We start from the raw sequence: 22228 nt of genomic DNA on the forward strand, positions 1-22228 counted from the left end.
AATTGCATTAGAATTCTCAAGTAACTTTTAAAATGAGAAAATAAATTCAAATGTTAACAAGTGAAGATCTGTATCAATTTCATGAATTTTATTAAAAATGTTGAAAAAAAGGGTTAAATGACTTTACTAAAACTTCTAGAATATATTAAGTTACAAAATGTTAGCCTAATAAAAACTTTCCTCCTTACAGAATTTTAACATGTTGCCAGTTATAAAAAGGGAACTTTCTTCACGTTTCATACCAACAAAGATGTTAAAGTTTAACCCATGAGTACAGAATAAAATTTGTAATTGTCATCAATAGGCTGAAAATTTATTTCAAAAATCTGGAATTTTGTGTAAAAAATATGTCAGACAAAAATTAAAGATATGACAGAATCAGAATATATCAATCTTATTACTTTATTACTAAAATTTGCATGAGACTGGTGACAAAAAGGAATAACATTGAATCATAGAATTTTAAGATTTTAAAAAGAAGAAAAAAAAGGGATGCAAATATCACAGTATCACATGCAAAAATTTATTGGTAACATAATACATACAAATCACATATTCATACAGAAAAGATTTAAAAAAGAAAATGCATCCATCACTGGTCATAAATTTATTTTTGCAGGTGGTTCCTTTTTTACATAATCTTATGCTCGTTGTTGCTTCTCCAGTGCTTTCTGTTGCTTCAACCTCATCTGTTCTGCATCTCTGTCAAAAATAAATAAACGTATTCCAGCATAAAATATACAGATAATAGAAATTTCCAGTTTACAGTAAATCTACTCATTTCTCTTTTCTATATGGTTATACAAGCTGGGGAGGGAAAGAGAAACAGTTCTATATCTTCCATTCTACTCGACCGATTGTCGAAATTTAACTTGGGTTTTTCATGTCTCGAAAGCGCGGCTTAGTATATATATTGAATCTAGCATTGTTCTAACACAGGTGTTTTGACACAAAATTGGAGTTTCTTTGAAATAACATACCAATTTTTTCCTTATCTCAATTCTATGACTTAAATTATGCCTGGATACTAAATTTTGTAATTTTTGGAGAGCAATTGAAAAATTTATTTCGCCACATTTTTTTTTTTAGTTTACGCTGAGAATTTGCATTTGGCGAACTTCTTAATTTATAGCAACCTATTTTCCATTCTTTTTTCATTGTAAATGAGCAGAAAAAAGATCATGGTTCATACTTTCAGGTAATTTTAAAAGTGCATAAACCACATTTGGGGTTATTATTGCTTATAACAAATATGCCAAATTTCAAAATGAGCATATATGTAAATGTATCTTAGGAAATTTTGAATAAAAACTAATTTTTTGCAGGTATTGTTAAAAATACATCTACTTTAGAATGATGGTAAAAATTTTATATTTTTTTGAAAGATTTATAAAAATTATTTAAAAATAGAAAATTTAAAAATAAATTATAAAAAATGGGTGAATTTTATTTGGAACGAACCTAAATTTTGCGATGTGAAAAGAAGAATCGAACAAGTTTAATAAAAAAATAAGTTTAATAAAGAATAAGTTTAATAAGAATAATTAATAAATAGATACCAAATTCAATTAACATGGAGGAACTAAAATTTTGAGAGCTAATTTACTCCTGCGATTTTTTTTACCAAACTTGGTAATTTTGCATAATTTAAGTCGTAGAATCGAAATATGGAAAAAAAAAGTATGTCATTTCAGAAAAAGGTCGATTTTGTATTAAAATACCTATGTTAGAACAATGCTATATATAAATCTAATATACATCCTAAGTTGCACTTTCGAGACATGGAAAACGCAAGTTAAATTTTGACAATAGGTCTAAAAGAATGGGAGATTTAGAACTGTTCCCCCCCCTTTTTTTTGCAAGGTGTACATATTGTATTTATCAAGTTGAGTTGAAAGTCCTGCCCAAAAATCCTTGGGCACATGTGGCATACCTACATCTGTGGACAGCTAAGACTCAGGAAGTTCATTTACCATACATCATTGGATTAGAACAGGTTGTGTCACAGATGCTCAGTGGGTATTGCAGCAGAACAAAGGTGGTAAGCAGAAATGTAAGCAAGACAACTGAAGAATACAATTTGGGTCCAACAGGACAACACGACAGCAAGCACAAGTACTATGCTCCCACATTATTTTACAGGAAACACTGAGATGCATGTTGGAGAGAACAAAGGTTTTAAGAGTAAGCACAAGCATGACTGTGTTACAACATTATTTCAAGGAACATGAAATGAATTATGGAAGCCTTAAGACACTATCTCAAATGGTGCATCCGAGCAGATGGGAAATATTACTTTCAAGGGTCATTACATCTGTATTGTCCACTGCAGGAAATGCCTATATAGATATTATTGTTCAAATTATTACAAGCACTCATCATCTTTCTGTTGTTGAAGTTGGTAGGTACAGTATGTGTCATCTTATATTAGAATACCAAGAATGACATTTAGCTGTTATTTCTCCATATGACACTAAAAAATCTTAACAGGTAAAGTACACCTGAACTATCTGGTTAGGAAAGGATGCCTTCATCAAAGACTTTCTGAAGAAAAAATGGTTTGTAACAATATTGTACATTGGAAAATATCATGAAAATCATATCAGGAAACTCATTTAACTACTGTACACTAACTCTGAGACAAATTCATCATTATTTGCAGGTTAAGACAAAAGAACATTGGAAAAAAATCATCTTTCATTATGAATTTTGAAGTTTTAGCTAAGATAAATATCAATAAGTGTAATTTATATAACTAATATGCTGCACATTTCAGAATCCAAACTAGAACTTTGCATTCCCTCACACAGACAAATGGATGGTAAATTCTTGTGTAATTCCTATCTCTGCTCTTATTGACTATCTCAGCTGAGTTTATCAAGCTCAGTAAATTTGGTGTTGACTATACCTCTAAGGTGCAAGAAATACAACAAGAATATGCTTACTTTTCCATGACTGTAGTTTTGAAGATTAAAAAGAACCTTCTTCAGCTGCAGGAATAGAAATGATGAAGGGAAACAACTAATAAATAAATCCCCCAATGCCCAACACTGCTGATTGAAAAATCGCATTTTTTAATACGATTAGATAGCACTACTGGCATAGCTTCGTTTAACTGGAACTTTCTTGTGTCGATTTCCCTTCATGATTTTTACTCCTGCAGGTTTTATTTAACCTTCCAAAGTACAATCTTGCAAAATTGCATGTTACACTGATTCTTAATATTATACTATCTTTGAAATATTGTGTTCAAAAAAGAACATTTGTTCTTTGGCGTGTTATTTTTGTCACGTACCATCTATTTATAATGACCAAATGTTTATAATGACATTAACAATATTATCACATTTTGCTTTTTAAATCTAAATTTAGATATATACAGTATAACTAAATTTCATGCTTATTTAATTATATTGCTGTTCAATATTCTACACAGTTTTCTTTTAAATCCCTGCCTGCAAAAGTTCCGTGAAATGTTAAGTAACCATAATTTCGACAATGAGTGTAATTATATCCATCTACATTCCAAATATGAAGAAAGCAAGCCATCAAATAAGAAGAATCTATAGATTTTATATCCTTCCCCTTTAACCATCCAATTCCTCTCATAAGATTTCTAAAGTGATTGATGACTTACAAAGGAAAACTGATGATTTATGTGATTATGGTACACCCTTGAGGGCTATCTGCCAAAGGGGGAGGGATGCCTTCATGGAAGACTTTCTAATGGAAATTGGCTCATATACACATTACACATGGAGGAAAACATGAAAATGCTCATGCAGCCAGCCTATTCATGGGATTCGAACCTCCTACTGAACTACCAGTGTTCAATGGCTTTACTGCTCAGTCACTGGTGGGGCTTTAGTGCCTGTGAAAGAGAAGACAAACACATATCCAGATTAAGACACAATAACACGCCGAATAAATACTAATTCAGAAGTCAAACAACAAAAATCAGCGTTATACCTACAAAATTTTCACAGGACTAGTTTCAATGGTTTTACCGAACCATCATCTTCAGCTGCAAAACCGCAAATGAACAAGATAGGAAATAATGATTAGATAAGATAAGAAAGCCTGGACAAGAATAAGCAAGTGGCGCCATCTGTTGGCGAAACCAGAACTAAAACATAATTTCTCTAAAAGCCGAAGGCAAATTTGGATTGGAATTAGGATCGTTAACTAGAACAGAAAGATTTTTATGAATGTGAAATGCCTCTAGAAAATCCAGTTCTCCAATGGAAGATGTTTTTTGAATAATTTTGGCAGCAGAAAAATTGAAAGTGTGATTTTCGGACCAACAATGTTGAGCAACAGAAGACCTCTGTGTTTCCTTTTTTCTAACATATGCCTCATGTTCTTTGACGCGAAATTTTAAGGCTCTCTTAGTTTGGCCAATGTAAATTAAACCACACTGGCAAGGAATCCTATAAATACCCCAGGAATTCATATCCGGAATGGGGTCCTTGAGTATAGAAGTTGGAATTTTATTGATGGGAGAAAAAACAACCCGAAAGTTAAATTTCTGCAAAATATGTGCAACTTTATAGCTAATTGATGGAAAGAAGGGAATGACAACAGAATTTTTATAATCTCCTAAAATAAGATAGTGTGTTGAGATGAGAATTTTTTAACTGCTTGATTAATAATGTTGGGTGAAAAGCCCCTGTCAATAGCTATTGCTTTTAAATAATTTAGTTCTTCATCAAGGGCTAGTTTGGAGGAGCAAACTTGAAGAGCACGGAAAACATAGGAATAAAATGAAGCTAACTTTTGTTTAGTCGGATGACATGATTTAAAGTGTGGTGGAAGGCAAACCGATGAAGGTTTACGGTAAACTGTAGTACTGAAGTTGGATGTGTTACGTGTGACCAGAATGTCGAGAAACGGAAGAGAACTGCAAGTCTCAAGTTCAAAGGTGAACTGAATAGCAGGATCAGTAGAATTCATTGTTGAAAGAACTCTATTTAAATCATCTTTATTACCTTCAAACAGGGTAAAAGTATCGTCTACGTAGCGGAACCATGCCGGGAAGTTTAAAGTTTCAAACAATTTTGATTCATAATAATGCATGTAGATATCAGCCAGGATGGGACTGAGGGGGCTTCCCAGGGCTAGTTTGGAGGAGCAAACTTGAAGAGCACGGAAAACATAGGAATAAAATGAAGCTAACTTTTGTTTAGTCGGATGACATGATTTAAAGTGTGGTGGATCTTCGCAAATCATTTCAAGCAACTTAAAACATTCGCTTATCCCATCTGTTGCGAATTGTGCCAGATTATATGCTCTTCCCAAAATTCATAAAAGTGGTATTCCTCTCCGCCCTATTGTATCAAATTTAGGTACTGCCTCGTATCCTTTAGCTAAATATTTAGTTTCTAGATTTTCCACTCTATTAGACAATAACATTTAAACCATAAGAAATTCAATAGAGTTTGTAAAAAAGGTTAAAAACATTTCTCCTAGTAATTTACTCATGGTTTCTTTTGATGTAAAATCATTATTCACCAATGTCCCAGTGGAGGGTGCATTAAGATGTCTAGAAACCAGACTTAGCGAATTTCATTTCTCTTGCATCGAAATTGATGAGCTAATTTCTCTCACTCAACTCTGTTTGAAACAAACACATTTTGTTTTCCAAAATAAATATTACAAGCAAACTGAGGGATTAGCCATGGGAAGTCCCCTCAGTCCCATCCTGGCTGATATCTACATGCATTATTATGAATCAAAATTGTTTGAAACTTTAAACTTCCCGGCATGGTTCCGCTACGTAGACGATACTTTTACCCTGTTTGAAGGTAATAAAGATGATTTAAATAAAGTTCTTTCAACAATGAATTCTACTGATCCTGCTATTCAGTTCACTTTTGAACTTGAGACTTGCAATTCTCTTCCGTTTCTCGACATTCTGGTCACACGTAACACATCCAACTTCAGTACTACAGTTTACCGTAAACCTTCATCGGTTTGCCTTCCACCACACTTTAAATCATGTCATCCGACTAAACAAAAGTTAGCTTCATTTTATTCCTATGTTTTCCGTGCTCTTCAAGTTTGCTCCTCCAAACTAGCCCTTGATGAAGAACTAAATTATTTAAAAGCAATAGCTATTGACAGGGGCTTTTCACCCAACATTATTAATCAAGCAGTTAAAAAATTCTCATCTCAACACACTAAAAGCCACACTCTTATTTTAGGAGATTATAAAAATTCTGTTGTCATTCCCTTCTTTCCATCAATTAGCTATAAAGTTGCACATATTTTGCAGAAATTTAACTTTCGGGTTGTTTTTTCTCCCATCAATAAAATTCCAACTTCTATACTCAAGGACCCCATTCCGGATATGAATTCCTGGGGTATTTATAGGATTCCTTGCCAGTGTGGTTTAATTTACATTGGCCAAACTAAGAGAGCCTTAAAATTTCACGTTGAAGAACATGAGGCATATGTTAGAAAAAAGGAAACATAGAGGTCTTCTGTTGCTCAACATTCTTGGTCCGAAAATCACACTTTCAATTTTTCTGCTGCCAAAATTATTCAAAAAACATCTTCCATTGGAGAAATGGATTTTCTAGAGGCATTTCACATTCATAAAAATCTTTCTGTTCTAGTTAACGATCCTAATTCCAATCCAAATTTGCCTTCGGCTTTTAGAGAAATTATGTTTTTGTTCTGGTTTTGCCAACAGATGGCGCCACTTGCTTATTCTTGTCCAGGCTTTCTTATCTTATCTAATCATTATTTCCTATCTTGTTTCATTTGCGGTTTTGCAGCTGAAGATGATGGTTCGGTAAAACCATCGAAACTAGTCCTGTGAAAATTTTGTAGGTATAACGCTGATTTTTGTTGTTTGACTTCTGAATTAGTACATATCCAGATCTAATGATAGCACCATCTGGAAACTAAGCCATATACAGTGATGGCCAAAATTGTGCACACTTTTTATGTTTTTGAACTTTGTATGCTTATAGAAAATGTTACGTTTCGCAAAATGCAAACTTGTATATATCATTTTAAAGAGAATTTATTACTGAATTCAATACAAAACACAAAATTCAATTATTTGCAATACAAAAAAAAAAGTTATATGTACTTTAATATAAATAAAAAACGCAGTTATGAAGTGGTGTGCAATGTCTAGCTTTCCTGGTCAATCACTGTTCTTGTTCTGAGAACCAATCAAATGTTAGTAACTGCCAGTAGAAGCTGACATCATGTTTACACTTGAAACAATTCATTATTTTGCTTTGTTCTGTAGAAGGAGGACCTGTTTCTTATACACTGCAATTACAAGTAGGAAGTTTTGTAAAAATGTTTAATATTTAGTCAAGAAGCAATCACATCAAATAAAAGAGTAGATTGGACACCTAGAAAGAGACGTAATATTATTGTGTTACGAGAAAGTGGTCTTTTTTATGCTGAAATTGCAAGACAGGTGGGTGGTTCAGTGACTACATCTGGAGTCTGAAAGTTTTGTTTACGATATCAGGAGAAAAATTCAATAAAAAACAAAGAAGGAAAAGGCCGAAAAAGGTGCACCACATCTATTGATGACAGAAGAATAAAACGACTATGTCTCCAAGATAGAAAAATGTCATCAGTGGCCATCAGAAGTGATCTGAATGATGCTGGTGTTTCTGTCAGTTCAAGAACAATCAGGAGAAGATTAACAGATGTTGGACTGAGAGGTAGGATTCCACGAAAAAAGACCAATGAAAAAAACCCACAAAAATGGATGGCAATACCGGGAGGTCAACCCAGGTCAAACTACTACACATCCAACTATCCACTTATATGTGTACTGTTCAAGATTTGAATCCAGAAGCTGTATCTGCTAGCCCTTGTAACCAACAAATGATTCAACAAGAAATAGTACATCTTAATATTTGCAAACAACTCGGTTAAAAATTAAATATCCAAGTACACTCAATATGAATTAAAAAATTAGCTACAAATAATGTTATTAAACTTAATGATGCCTTTCATTGATTTCCTAGGGTCTTGTTCAGCAACAGACAAGAAAAAGGTTAAAATGCTGCTACAGTCAAATTCCAATAGAGCAAATCCTATTTGTAATGAAGGATTTTTATTTATTTTTTTTTTTCCTCTATCTAGTTTTCGATACACTTAAAAATATTGGTTTTATTTGGTTAAAGTGCCTTGCCAAATGCCAATTGACCCCTCCCCCACAATTTCTCCAAGATCCTTAAAATCATCCATGTTTAGAACAGTAAAAAATACTTATACATTAACGTTCATTATCTTCACCTCAACCTTTTCTGTAATTTAGTCAAAGGCTATATGAGACAGGAGTAACACCGGATTGTTGAAAACCCACACACCATAAGAAACATATTTTAGGATATCATACTGTGCAATGATTCATGTGAATTTTAGAGAAAAATTTGTATTTTTAGGTAAGGGTCTGAATCATGAGTTCTATACTAAGCAATTCATGCCAGAAAATTATTAAAGCTTGGTAAAATTGAAATGGGGTGTAAAGTAGCAGGCCTCCTCGTGGTGCACCCTGGATAATGTAAAATTTGCTACAGCTTTGCTGCTCTCTCGTCTTTTTTTTTTTCTTTTTTATGATGACTCTTAAGAAAAATTCTTAACCAGAATATGATTCAACGGACGGAGGATTTTGGGGAAGAGACAACTTTCATTCCCAGTTTTGCAAGAAAGACAGCAGAAGCTCTGTTTAGACGTCTGATTGGGCATGACTGTTTGCCACACCATCTCTACAGAATTGGAGTGGTGGATTCCCCAAAACTGTGTTTTGTGAGACTGCAATCAGACTATAATTTTTGAATATTTAAACAATTGTATTGCACTTTTTTGGTATGGAGTCATGTTAAAAAGTACTAGAGAGCCCGTGAACTAATAGCTTAAGTGCTAATGTTTGGCATTTATACAAAAAAAAAAAAAAAAAAAAAAAGGTGAAATTTAAAAAATAATAATAATAGTTACAATAATTGCATATAATAATTATTGTAATCTATTTTTTTAATCAGAATTATTATTTATTTCTTTTTAGTACATGTGACAATGCTAATCTTTTTTTTTCCTCCTCTCAATTGAAAAATGGATTTTTATACTTGTTTTACTGGACCCAATATAGTGAACCAGAAGATGTAATAAACTAAACTATCAGCCACTTGAAGTTTTTTAGTGAAATTTTTTATATAAACCATATTTAAAAATACTACAAGAGCAAAGTTTTAATGCATGAAGAGTAAATAATGAAATAAGAAAGATCGAAAATACCTTCGTCGCCTTTCTTCTAAACTTAACCCTTTATTACCATCTTTTTTCTCAGCACTAAGTGCCTTCTTCAGATCTTGCTGTTTTTTAATATTTTTCTGTCTTGCAAGTTCTCGCTGGTTCCCACCTGGAAATTGACAAATACACAATTAATAGATTATAACAGCAGTAGACAAAATATATTCTCAGTTTATGATAAATGGATTTGTTTTCAAAGAAAGAAAACTATACTAATGATTACCTGATGGGAGAATTATTTTACTTAGATTAACAGAATTTAGATAGCTGCTTTTTTAATTTTTGATTCTGATCTAATTACTGGGAAAAAAATCTGACTATAAAATGAAAAACAGTATATTTGGCCGATTGACCAAACTTTCTAACATCACTAACACTTCTAACAGCACTGTTCTAACATCGCTATTACGACACAAAATTATATTTTATTTAAATTACATACCTATTCCTTTCCATATTTTTATTCTACGACTCAAATTATGCCAAAGTTTCAAGTTTACTAAAAATCACACGACAAGGTTTTTAAAGAATTAGCTCTCAACATTTCAGCTCCTTGGTGTTAATTGAATTTGGTATGCATTAATTAATATCTATTTTTTAATTAAATTTACTTCTGTATTCTTTATTAATTTCTATAAATTTTCCAAAATATTCTTGAATTATAATTTGAAAAATGTTCACCATCACCTTAAAGAAGATGTATACCTACCAAAAAATATTTTTTTTTCATTCAAAATTTCTCAAGATATATGCATATTTATATGTTGGCACACCTTAAAAATTGGAATATTTGTTATAAGCCATAATAACAGCAAAAGTGATTAATGAACTCTGTTAAAATTATTCAAAAGAAATGAATGACGCTTCCTTTTCTCTCCCCACTTGCACACATTGCCATAAATTTTTTTAAATTTCTTTAAGTTTCTCAACAAATTAAAAAATAAATAAATAAAAAATAATAATAATATTTAGGTATAATTTGAGATGAAGAATTGAAGTATGGAAAAAAAAAAAAAAAAAAAAAACCTGTACACCATTTCAGGAAAAAACAGATTTTGTGACAAAATACCTACATTAGAACAATGCTATATATAAATTTAATACATATCCTAAATCGTGTTTTGAAGACATTATAAAATTTCACCAATTGGTCCAATAGAACAGGAAACTGTCTACCTACCCTTTTTTTGTAACAGAGCGTACACTGTGTAAAAAAAAAAGAACAGTTCTAGACCTCTCGTTCTACTGGGTCAATTGAAGAAATTCAAATTGTGTTTTTCATGTCTCGAAAGTGCGACTTAGGATATACAGCATGTTTCATAAAGAATAAACGTATTTCGAATGCATATATTTAGTAAACTGTACGACATACGAATATGAAACTTTTGTGGTGATGGCGATAAGGAGCGCGCCTTGCGCCCTCCGATAAGTGTGGCAACCCTAGAGGAGAAGTTTCTTACGAGTAGCGAGCAGAGCGAAACAGGCAGGCTGTCGGGGAGTATGCGCGATGTTCCTAAATAAAGTTTAATTTTTATTGTGCACTATGTCTTGTTAATATTTATATTAATGCAGTAAGAACATAATCTGTGATATGGAATTTGAGGATTGGTGGTAAAACATGACAGGAAATCACCATAATGGTAACCCGGACTGTGTTAAATCGTATGAACAGTTCTCAAGCACTTTCGGTTTTGACTACAAGCCATCACTCAAGATCTCCAAACCAGAAGTAATGGATTACATCGGTTTTCGTCCTCCGGATCACAGATGAGTAGTAATTATAGATCATTTTATAATTCTGTTTTCTACTTATCATTTAATTTCATTTTCTTTAGTTAAAATTTTTGCTTTTATTTTGGCTTAAAAACCTTGCACAATGTCTGATGTTTATGCCGTCCAAATTCCGGTTTATAACCGATCAGACCCATCTTTATGGTTTATTATGTGTGAAAGTACTTTTGCTCTTGCCACCCCCAAACCTATCACAGAATCCATTACTAAATATAATTATGTAGTTTCTCATCTTCCTCCAGATATCGCATCACTAGTACGGGATTTACTTATGAAACCAGACCCTATTGATCCATATGCAAAGCTTAAAACTGAGTTAATAAATCGTTCAGGAGAATCTTCTCAGCAAGAAATTCGCCAATTATTATCTGGAGAAGAATTAGGTTCTCGAAAACCTTCCGATTTGCTTAGAAATATGAAACGTCGAGCAGAATCTTTAAATGTTCCTGATAACTTAATGTTAGAATTATTCCTTCAACGTTTGCCTTCGACTGTTCAGTCTATTTTGGCAGCGGTTTCCAATTTAACTGTAGATAAAGCTGCAGAAATTGCCGACAGAATTTTAGAAGTAAATCCAACCCCAGGGACTTGTGCCGTTTCTCGCACAGTCGATCAGTCTCTTGAGGATAAATTATTTAAACAAATAGAAAAATTAAACAAACGTATTGATCGCATTTCTCTTTCTCGTGGTCGCTCGCCAAATCGCGGAGATCGCAATAAGGAAAGAAGCAATTCCAAAAGGAGAGATTATTCTGTTTGCTGGTATCATAGACGTTTTGGGAAAAAGTGTAGAGATGACAAATGTACAAAACCTTGTTTATGGCAGGGAAACGAAACCAGCAAAGAATAGAGGCGACTTATTCTTTGCCTCAAGTTTCACGTCGCCTGTTTGTTCGTGACCGTAGAACAAACCTTTCATTCTTGGTCGATACCGGCTCTGACGTGTCCTTACTTCCAGCAAATAATTCTCAAAAACGGAATTCGTCCCAACAAACACTTTTCGCTGCTAATTCTTCTACTATTCATGTTTATGGTCAAAAAACACTTTCTTTGGATTTCAAATTAAGACGACAGTTTACATGGACTTTTCTTATAGCAAATGTTAGTACACCCATTCTTGGAGCAGATTTTCTCCATTTCTTTGAATTGGTGCCTGATCTCAGAAACAAATGTCTCAAAGATTTAAAAACGCATTTTAAAACCGTCGGTTGCGTGAAAAATGCAAGCATTTATTCAGTAAAAACTGTATTTAGTGATACACCATATCACAAAATTTTAAAAGAATTTCCTTCAGTTACTAGATTACCAGATCCTAACGAACCTGTTAAACATAACACCGTTCATTATATCATAACTAAAGGTCCACCTGTGGTTGCAAAACCTCGTCGGTTAGCTCCAGATCGCTTAAAAAATAGCAAAACAAGAATTTCAAACTATGATGCAATTGGGGCATTTGAGACCTTCGAGCAGCAATTATGCATCCCCACTTCACATGGTTCCAAAAAAGAGAAGTCTGGAATGGAGACCTGTAGGAGATTATCGAGCATTGAACGCTCAAACAATAAAAGACAAATACCCTATTCCATGCTTAGCCGATTTTACTGCTGCATTGCACGGTACTAAAATTTTTAGTCATATCGACCTGATTAAGGCATACCATCAAATGCCAATTAACCCAGCCGACATCCACAAAACCGCCATATGCACACCATTCGGTTTATTCGAAAGTACCCGTATGCAATTCGGCTTATGCAATGCATCCGCGACTTTTCAACGTTTTATAGATGAAATCACGCAGGATTTAGAAGGCGTTTACGCTTTTGTCGATGACTTGCTCATAGCCTCTAAAGATTTTGAGGAACATTGCAGGCATTTGAAAGCTTTATTTTCCAAACTTCAGGAATATGGACTTTGCATAAATGTTTCAAAATGCACCTTTGGTCAAACATTTATTGATTTCTTAGGTTTTCACCTTAGTGAAAACGGAATTGAACCTCTTCCTGACAAAGTCAAATGTATTTTAGATTTTCCTCAACCTACCACTCTCACTCAGCTTCGCCGATTTTTAGGCATGTTTAACTTTTACAGATGTTTCATACCTAAAGCAGCACATATTCTTTCTCCTTTAATAAAATTGTTAGAAGGCTATATTAATAAAAAGAAATCTCGTTCTCGTGTTCAGGATTCATCCCCACAATTAAATTGGAACGAGAATGCTGAACAAGCCTTTATTGCTGCCAAAAATGCCATTGCTCAGGCTACCCTTTTGAGACACCCTATTCCCGGAGCCCAGCTAAGCATCTGGGTAGATGCCTCAGACGTCACAATCGGCGGCACACTTATGCAGTTGTCTCAACAAACATGGGAACCTATAGCATTTTTCTCTATGAAACTCAATAAAAGTCAACAGAAATGGTCCGCGTACGATAGGGAATTATTTTCTATTTATTCTGCAATTAAGAAATTCTGACACATGTTAAGAGGGCAGAAATTTTATAATTTATACGGATCAAAAACCGTTAATATACGCTTTTAAACAGAACCCTCATAAATGTTCACCTCGACAATTGCGCCATTTAGATTTTATTTCTCAGTACTCTACTGATATTAGGCATGTGCAAGGTTCAAAAAACGTCGTTGCTGACGCTCTTTCAAGAATCGAAATTGATTCCATAACAAAATCTCCATTTTTGGATTTTAAAAAATTTTCGGAAGCTCAACGGCATGATCCGGAGGTACAAGACCTTCTCAAAAACAACACATCATCTTTGAAACTGGAATTTAAACCGTGCCAATATTCTGATGGTAATATTCTTTGTGACATATCAACAGACATTCCTCGTCCATTTGTTCCGAATTCCTTTCGCAGACTCATCTTTAATCATCTGCATAATCTGTCACATCCAGGAATTGCAGCTACTACGAAGCTTATTTGTTCTCGTTATGTATGGCCCAATATGAAACGTCATATCAAAAATTGGGTGAAATCCTGTGAATCTTGCCAAAAATCGAAAATTACTAGGCATACTAAAGCACCACTGGGCACATTCTCTCTTCCTGATGCACGTTTTTCAGAAATCCATATGGATATTGTCGGACCGTTACCTCCATCAGAAGGCAATGTGTACCTTTTGACTCTAATAGATAGATTCTCCAGATGGCCTGAAGCCATTCCCATCCCGGATATGAAAATGGAAACCATTTGCAGAGCCATCTTCAACTGTTGGATATCTCGTTTTGGCTACCCATCGATCATAACAACAGACCAAGGTTCTCAAATGAGATCCGCACTTTTTGCAGAATTCACGCGCATTTTGGGTACGAACAGAATCACAACAACAGCCTATCATCCAATGTCAAACGGCATTGTTGAACGATTTCATCGACATTTAAAATCTTCTCTCAAGGCTCACGAGACCAATAACTGGACTGAAACACTACCAGTTGTTATGCTTGGTATTCGGACAGCCGTAAAGGAAGATCTACAGTCATCTTGTGCTGAACTGGTGTACGGCACAACTCTCAAGCTGCCTAGTGATATGATAACGTCATCTAAGATATCTCCGTATGACACACAATTTATCACGAATCTTAGGCATAGAATGCAACAATTGAATCCAATAGCAACATCTGCACATTGCCAAGAAAAATGTTATGTAAGTGCTACCTTAAAGTCGTGTACACATGTATACTTACGTGTCGATCGAGTAAAGCCACCTCTGTGCCAACCATACACAGGTCCGCATAAAGTCCTTTCTAGAACGGACAAAACTTTCACAATAGATGTTAACGGTCTGAAATCTACTGTGCTATAGACCGTGTGAAACCAGCCTATTTGCTTTCGGACTCTAATTTGCCTGAACTGAAAACAAATAAAGACTTAAAGACAGTTCAGCAGAATAAATCTGCAAACGAACTCTCTAAGACACAAACTGTCACCAGATCGGGAAGACATGTTCACTTCCCTAAGAAACTTGCTTCTTACATAACAATTTAAAACACTTTTTTAAAATTCATATCTTAACATATTTCTTGTTATTTCATGTTTATTATATGTGTCAATACCTTGTTATATATTGAATTGCATTTTGATCTTTTCTAATTTTATATTCTAATTTTGTAATCATGTAAAAAAATACCCGACAGTACGGATCCTCTAAGATAATTTCATAACCTATGTCGTTCCTTTGAATAGTTATTAAAGGAACTGGGGGGAAACTCTGTGGTGATGGCGATAAGGAGCACGCCTTGCGCCCTCCGATAAGTGTGGCAACCCTAGAGGAGAAGTTTCTTACGAGTAGCGAGCAGAGCGAAACAGGCAGGCTGTCGGGGAGTATGCGCGATGTTCCTAAATAAAGTTTAATTTTTATTGTGCACTATGTCTTGTTAATATTTATATTAATGCAGTAAGAACATAATCTGTGATATGGAATTTGAGGATTGGTGGTAAAACATAACAGGAAATCACCATACTTTACACACATATGTACAGATCTCTCAAGTTCAGATTACAGACGTTCAATATGTCCTCCATCAGCAACATGAACAATATCACTTCGATACTCAAATTCTTCCCATACTTGGGCAAGCATGTCCGTCGTAACTGATGTTATGACAGTACGGATCCAGTTCTTCGCCAGTTCCAGGTTCTGTGGCTGTGGTAGTACATAAAAGTTGCCTTTAATGAAACCCTAAGGAAGAATTCGCAGGGTGTCAAATCCGGTGAACACGGAGGCCAGCTAAGACATGCTAAGTCACCAGCTCCTTGACACCAGTCGGACGGTTTGGTAGAGTTTCATTCAGATAATGATGCACTTGGCAACACCAGTGAGGGGATGCCCCTTCTTGTTAAAAAATGAAGTTGTCTTCATGCAGCCTCGGAAACAACTACTTTTGTAACACAGCGAGATACTGCTGATCGTTAACCGTGTTTCCATCAAAGAAGAATGTGCCGTAAACACATGATCAGGATACTGCACAAAACACGTTGATTTTGGGTGAATCTCATACATGTTCAATGGCTGCACATGGGTTCTGTAGGCCTCAAATTTGAATATTGTGTTTGTTTGCATGACTACTAACATGAAAAGTCGCTTCATCACTGAACACGATGCATTGTGCGAAAGTGTTACCATTGTCAATAATATCAATAATCTCATTACAAAATGTCACATGTTTACATTTGTCATCAGGACGCAGAGCCTGTAACAAATGTAACTCGTACAGCTTCATAACCAACGGACGTCTCAAAACATGCCTAAATTGTTGTTGTAGGCAGTTGTAACTCCCGACTGGCACGACGAGTTGATTTTGAAGGACTAAGTTGGAAAGCGGTTTGAATTTGTGCAACATTTTTGTTAGTGGCCAGGACACTTTCCTTTACATACACATACTGTATTTACAAACTGTCAATACCACCTGCAAATATGCCACCCATTCGGAGGATCACTTTGATACCTCAACTTGAAACGTCTTTGCACAGTAATCACGGAATTGCACTTTGCAAACTCGAGAACACAAAATAACTTCTACTGACGAGTAGCCATTTTAAACATGTGATGGTTACCACACAAAACAGAAGACAACTGATATGTAGCGGCTATCAACATAAACTAGACTATGTATTTGTTCCGCAAATAGCCGAGCGGAGGCGCAGTGATCGATAGTTTGGACAAAATAACACTTTGTAATATGTATATTCTTTTTGAAAAACTCTGTATATTAGATTTATATATATTTTATAGTCTAACATAAGTATTTTGACACAAAATCGCAGTTTCATTGAAATAACAGAAATATAATAAGTATAATCTTTGAAATAACATAATATTTCTTCTTTCATATCTCGCTTCTACGACTCAAATTATGCCTAGACACTAAATTTTCTAATTTTTGTTGAGAAATTTCACCCTCTGAGCATTACGGCCGGCTTTATCCGGTCATCAGAAGTTTTGCTACTTGGCATATATTAGCTTATAATTTAAGATATTTTGCTTTCTTACTTTCTTTAATAATGAAAATATCATCTTAATGAATGCATGTTTATGAAAATACACACTAAAATAAGTAATTATACAAACTTAATTAATAAATGCTGTTTAAATACTGGTCTTCATGACAAAGTTAAAATCCTGTGCCACTCAGAGGGTTAAAATTATCCTCCCGCATTTTTTTAAGTTTGCGCCACGAATAATGCAACTGGCAAACTTCTTAATTTATAGGGTTAAATCTTCGGATTATGGTAACTTGGCGATTTTTTGGCGCAAATTTGGCAAGCAACCCTGCTACAGCAACCCGCTAGTTTTTTTTTAGATGCCATTTTGTTTTCCCCGAAGTAAAGGCTTTTTTTTTTTTTTTTTTACTCAACATTTTTTTCAACAATCTGCTAGCCGAATTACGCTTATGCTAGAACTTTAATGGAACAAAAATGCTTAATCATGATGAAGATTAGATGCGAAATTGGGAGAAACTGTAGAATCGCCCACTGCTTGCCGCGTTTTCAAGAATTGCATATAACGGTATCCATGTACACGTCGACCTATTTTCACTTAAAAAAAATCCCAGAATTGCACAAAAATGGCATTGCGCACACTCTTGACTTTATCCATGTACACTGCTAAAGTCCTAGCTAGTAACCTTTATCGCCTTACCAAAATGTCGCCCAACTACCTGTTACCATATTCCAAAGATTAGCCATTTATAGCAACCTATTATTCTCCATTCTTTTTTTCTTTGGAAACGAGTGGAGAAAAGGTCATCCTTCATACTTTCAGATAATTTTGACAAAGCGCGTAAACCATATTTTTGTTACTGTCGCTCACATTAAACGTGCCCAAATGTAAATTCATATATATGTTAGGAAATTTTGAACAAAAAAACTCTAATGTTTTGCAGATATGCTTAGAAATACATCTACTTTAAGATGATGTTAAAAATTTCTAGGTTACAATTCAATTTTTTTTGAAAGATTTATAAAAATTATTTAAATATACAAATTAGAAAAAAAATAAATCATAAAAAACAGGCGAATTTCATTTGGAATAAACCTAAATTTTGAAACATGAAATGAAGAATCAAATAACTTTAATAAAAAAAAAAAAAGATATATTGATAAATATATATTTCAATGAACATGGAGGAGCTTACATTTTGAGACCTGATTTTTAATATGGAAAAAAATTGGGTGTCATTTCAGAAAAAGTTCGATTTTGTGTTGCTTTTGAGACATGAAAAATGCAAGTTTAATTTCATCAGTCGGCCGAGTAGAACGAGAGATACAGAACTGTCCCATTATTTTTTTTTTGCAGTGCACATATATGTAATAATTTAGAAATGTGGCAGACAGAGGTTATTTCACTCCTGGCCGAGTTTGTACATAATGACAATATTCAGATGACATCATCATAAAATAAATATTTACATCAAACATTACCATCATGACAATTTAACACATTTTATTTCTGAACAAAATAATTCTTTAGAAGCACAATCCCATTACATCATACATATCAGCGGGCACAGTCTGTATTCATTCTCCATCACATTTTGCCCTGTCTTTACATTTCATTTGATGGAAAATTAAAATGGAGAAGAGACTATTGCACATTACAATTAGAATTTTGATTTATACAGGATGTATGAGTACAGCTTTGACAAATTATAGGATGTGAAATCAAATAGGAATGCATGGTTGGAAACAATTTCCTGACATGGTAGTGATGACACAAAAAGCAAAAAAAAAAGGAAGGCCGCAAACAGTGAGACAAAACATATTTTTTTTATGTTTAGTATAGCAGAAACCTACAAATAAGAACGAAAACAAACAATTGTCATTAAAGAAGGGGTTCAAATTTATGACCCTGGATCATGATGCAGGCCTCACATCTCTGCATGGAAGATGCATGATGTGCAATTGCTGCATCACGGTCCGGGTCATAATTTTAAACACATTCTTTGATGATAACCGTTGTCTCTTTATATTGTTTTTTCTTTGTTTTTGTTGTATTCTGAATAATAAACATGTTTTCTCACTCCGTTTGTGCCCTTTCTTTCTCGACTTTTGTGTCAGCACTACCGCGTCAGGAAAGCGTTTCCGACCATGCATTCCTATGCGATTTCCCATCACCTAGGTGTACTCCATCTCTCCTGAAATTTTGTCAAAGTTGTACTGATACACCATGTACATATATTTTAACAGCAAAGTATGAAATCCAGCATTCTGTAGAATGCCGAAAACTGACCAGCACCATATGAAATGATTAAACATTTCACACAATGCCTAGGCATTTTATAGAATACCAAATGATAAACCGGCAAAGTACGGAATACATCTACGATTCTTTTCAAATAACCGAAACTACTTACCAGAAGTTAATAAATGATATAAAAAGGCCAGATATGACTGCTAAGAAGGAACCACTGGACTACTGAATCATTATGATGTGACGTTTGTGGGAAAACAAAAGTAAACTCATTTGTCCTGTTAAAGAAAGCGTCAGTTATTTCACGTACTTCATGAATTCCATTTGGCTATTGGGCACGGAGGCCATGACAAAATGTTGAAGGAACTTTAAACCGAATACAAAAATGTTATATGGAATGATACTGAACTGTACATCCACATTTGTGAGCCCTGCCAGAAAAAACGAAAAGGTATTAAAAAGGGCATTATTGTGAAATCTATGATTAAGAATACAAATTTATTATAGTGTACCAAAGATCATCTCACTAACTTTTTTTAACGTATTTAGAACGATTTAAAAAATTTCATAAAAAGTTCTTTAATTGCCATCTTTCATTATTTTTTCAAAATAACATTTGTATTTTTTAGGAATGAACATCTTTTAAATAATAGCTTATTACAACCTTTTTTCATACTTTGCCTAAAAATGCAAGGCCTATAAAATGCCTACATTTCATACGTTGCCAGTAACATATATATATATATCAGCATACTCTAATTCACAATTTTATACCTGTTATAAATATGCTTTTATTTTTTCGTACAGCTAATCTTTGGAATATGGTAACAGGTAGTTCGGCGACATTTTGGTAAGGCGATAAAGGTTACTAGCTAGGACTTTAGCAGTGTACATGGATAAAGTCAAGAGCATGCTCAATGCCATTTTTGTGCAATTTTGGGATTTTTTTTTAAGTGAAAATAGTTCTAGCATAAGCGTAATTCTGCTAGCAGATTGTTGAAAAAAAATGTTGAGTTAAAAAAAAAAAAATGCCTTTACTTCATGAAAACAAAATGGCATCCAAACAAAAACTCGCAGGTTGCTGTAGCAGGGTTGGTCGCCAAAAAAAATCGCCAAGTTACCATAATCCAAAGATTAACCTTTCATACTATACGTATGCACAGGGTGCTTATAAAATAGCTTTCCAGGTTTGCATGCATCTGCAGCTAAAACTAATGCAACCAAATTTCATATACAGACTGTTTATCTACCAATGACTACATATATAGTCTGCATATGAAATTTGGTTTCATATCATTCATTAATTTAGTTTCAAATGCCTCTACATAGGGAAAGTTATTTTATAATTACCCTTCATTTCCATACACATACCCAAGTTTTCAGTCACAATTTTTCACATCTTACATTAATAAAACAGATTGGATAGTCTACACTTTAGGGTAGACCTTGGATTATGGCCAAGTTTTTGTTTCATTTATGGTAACCTGAGTATTTTAAATATTGAATGTTCTGGAAACCATATTATGACGCGAGTTTTAATACATTATGTGCGATTACAGTGATTTTGACAGTTGGAAAAATATTTCTTGGGGCTTATTTATGCGTGGATGTTGGTTAGGAAGTATGTTGCTTATTTTGTGCTTTACAACGTAAAATGCCCGCTGGTGGTATGATTAATCTGAAGTTTCTGTAGGCTTTGGAATGAATGGGAAAGAAAACATTGTTTGATTGGTGCATGAATGAAGATTTAAATGGCTTTGCTCACCTTTCAGTAAATACACAGTGAGATTTAAGGATTTAGAAACCTGAGCTCATATCAGCACTATGGAAAGTATGGTAATAAAAAGGGATTTTCAAAATAAATGCCATAGAAATATATAACTATGTAATAAGATAAATTTAAAGTTAAATAAAAATGGACATCCTGCAAAATGAATTAATTTAATACATTCTTAAAATCTTACAATAAATTCTAAAAAATTCATTAAGATACTGATTCCTGTTACCCAGCAGATTTTGAAGCATATTTCATTTTCTATCAGATTTTATCTTAGGGTTTCCACTTTGTCAACTTCTATTGTTTTCTCTGACCTAGAAATCCCATTCTACAGAAACTACATATTAAAATTTTTAGTGCATTTTAATACCTTAATAGCAACATACATAAAAACAAATAAATCGATTTGCACTTTATTTATTATGGCTGAATGTCATAAAATTACTCAGTTTGGTTTTCCGCCGATCAATTACGAAATAAGCAATTTTAAATTCTTTTGCATTCAAAAAATAATTTTTATTTTCCATACATCAAATATTTGGGAAAGTTATTTGAGTATAGTATATTTTACTTATTGAAGCTGAGAATTTGGGCGGAAGGAAAACCTTTTCATCCTCACAAATATATATATATATAAAAAAAAAAAAAAAAAGGAAAATTCGGATGACATCACCCAAAAACCACATTCATGATATAAATTACATTTTACAATGCAATAAAGTTACAGGCATTTATAAAAGTGTTAGAATGATACTTTAATAATGATTGATTTCAAATACTTCATAAAATTACGTGATTTTTCTTTTGTTTATTTACAACTGCCATTACAAACTCGAGTTCAGAAAGGTAGGCAATTTTTAACACATAGTCAAATGCATGAGAAGAAATAATTATTTACTTACGTGCCATGTTGGAACTCTCAAACAAATAAAGAAATATTAGATGTCGAAGAGGACCAATACAGACGACGGACCAACAATCCCTTTTAAGAAAAAACGATACACAACAAAATTTATGTAAATTTTACTATTCTACAGTTACAGTTACGTCTATATATTAAAAAAATGTTAAAACCAGTATCAGATGTTAAGAGTCATTATAATATTTATTGTTGTGTTTTTAACCTTCATTAAAATTTCTGTTTTCAATAATAATATTTCGAAGGCTAACT

General features: G+C 33.7%; 1 protein-coding gene across 1 annotated transcript; it reads right to left on the reverse strand.

Moving 5' to 3' along the window:
* Window positions 1-501: 501 nt before the first annotated feature.
* Window positions 502-22116, reverse strand: LOC146994405 (modifier of protein aggregation 4). The gene is made up of 3 exons (XM_085827239.1): window positions 21960-22116; window positions 9274-9397; window positions 502-702 (listed from the first exon to the last, which is right to left on the reverse strand). The coding sequence occupies exons 1-3, from the start codon at window positions 21964-21966 to the stop codon at window positions 642-644; spliced, it is 192 nt and encodes a 63-aa protein (XP_085683365.1). The 5' UTR covers window positions 21967-22116; the 3' UTR covers window positions 502-641.
* Window positions 22117-22228: the final 112 nt, after the last annotated feature.

This window comes from Stegodyphus dumicola, chromosome 11 (genome assembly GCF_044657685.1).
Source record: "Stegodyphus dumicola isolate Sdum_Otavi_A_Nest chromosome 11, ASM4465768v1".
In the NCBI taxonomy this organism is placed as follows: Eukaryota; Metazoa; Arthropoda; class Arachnida; order Araneae; family Eresidae; genus Stegodyphus; species Stegodyphus dumicola.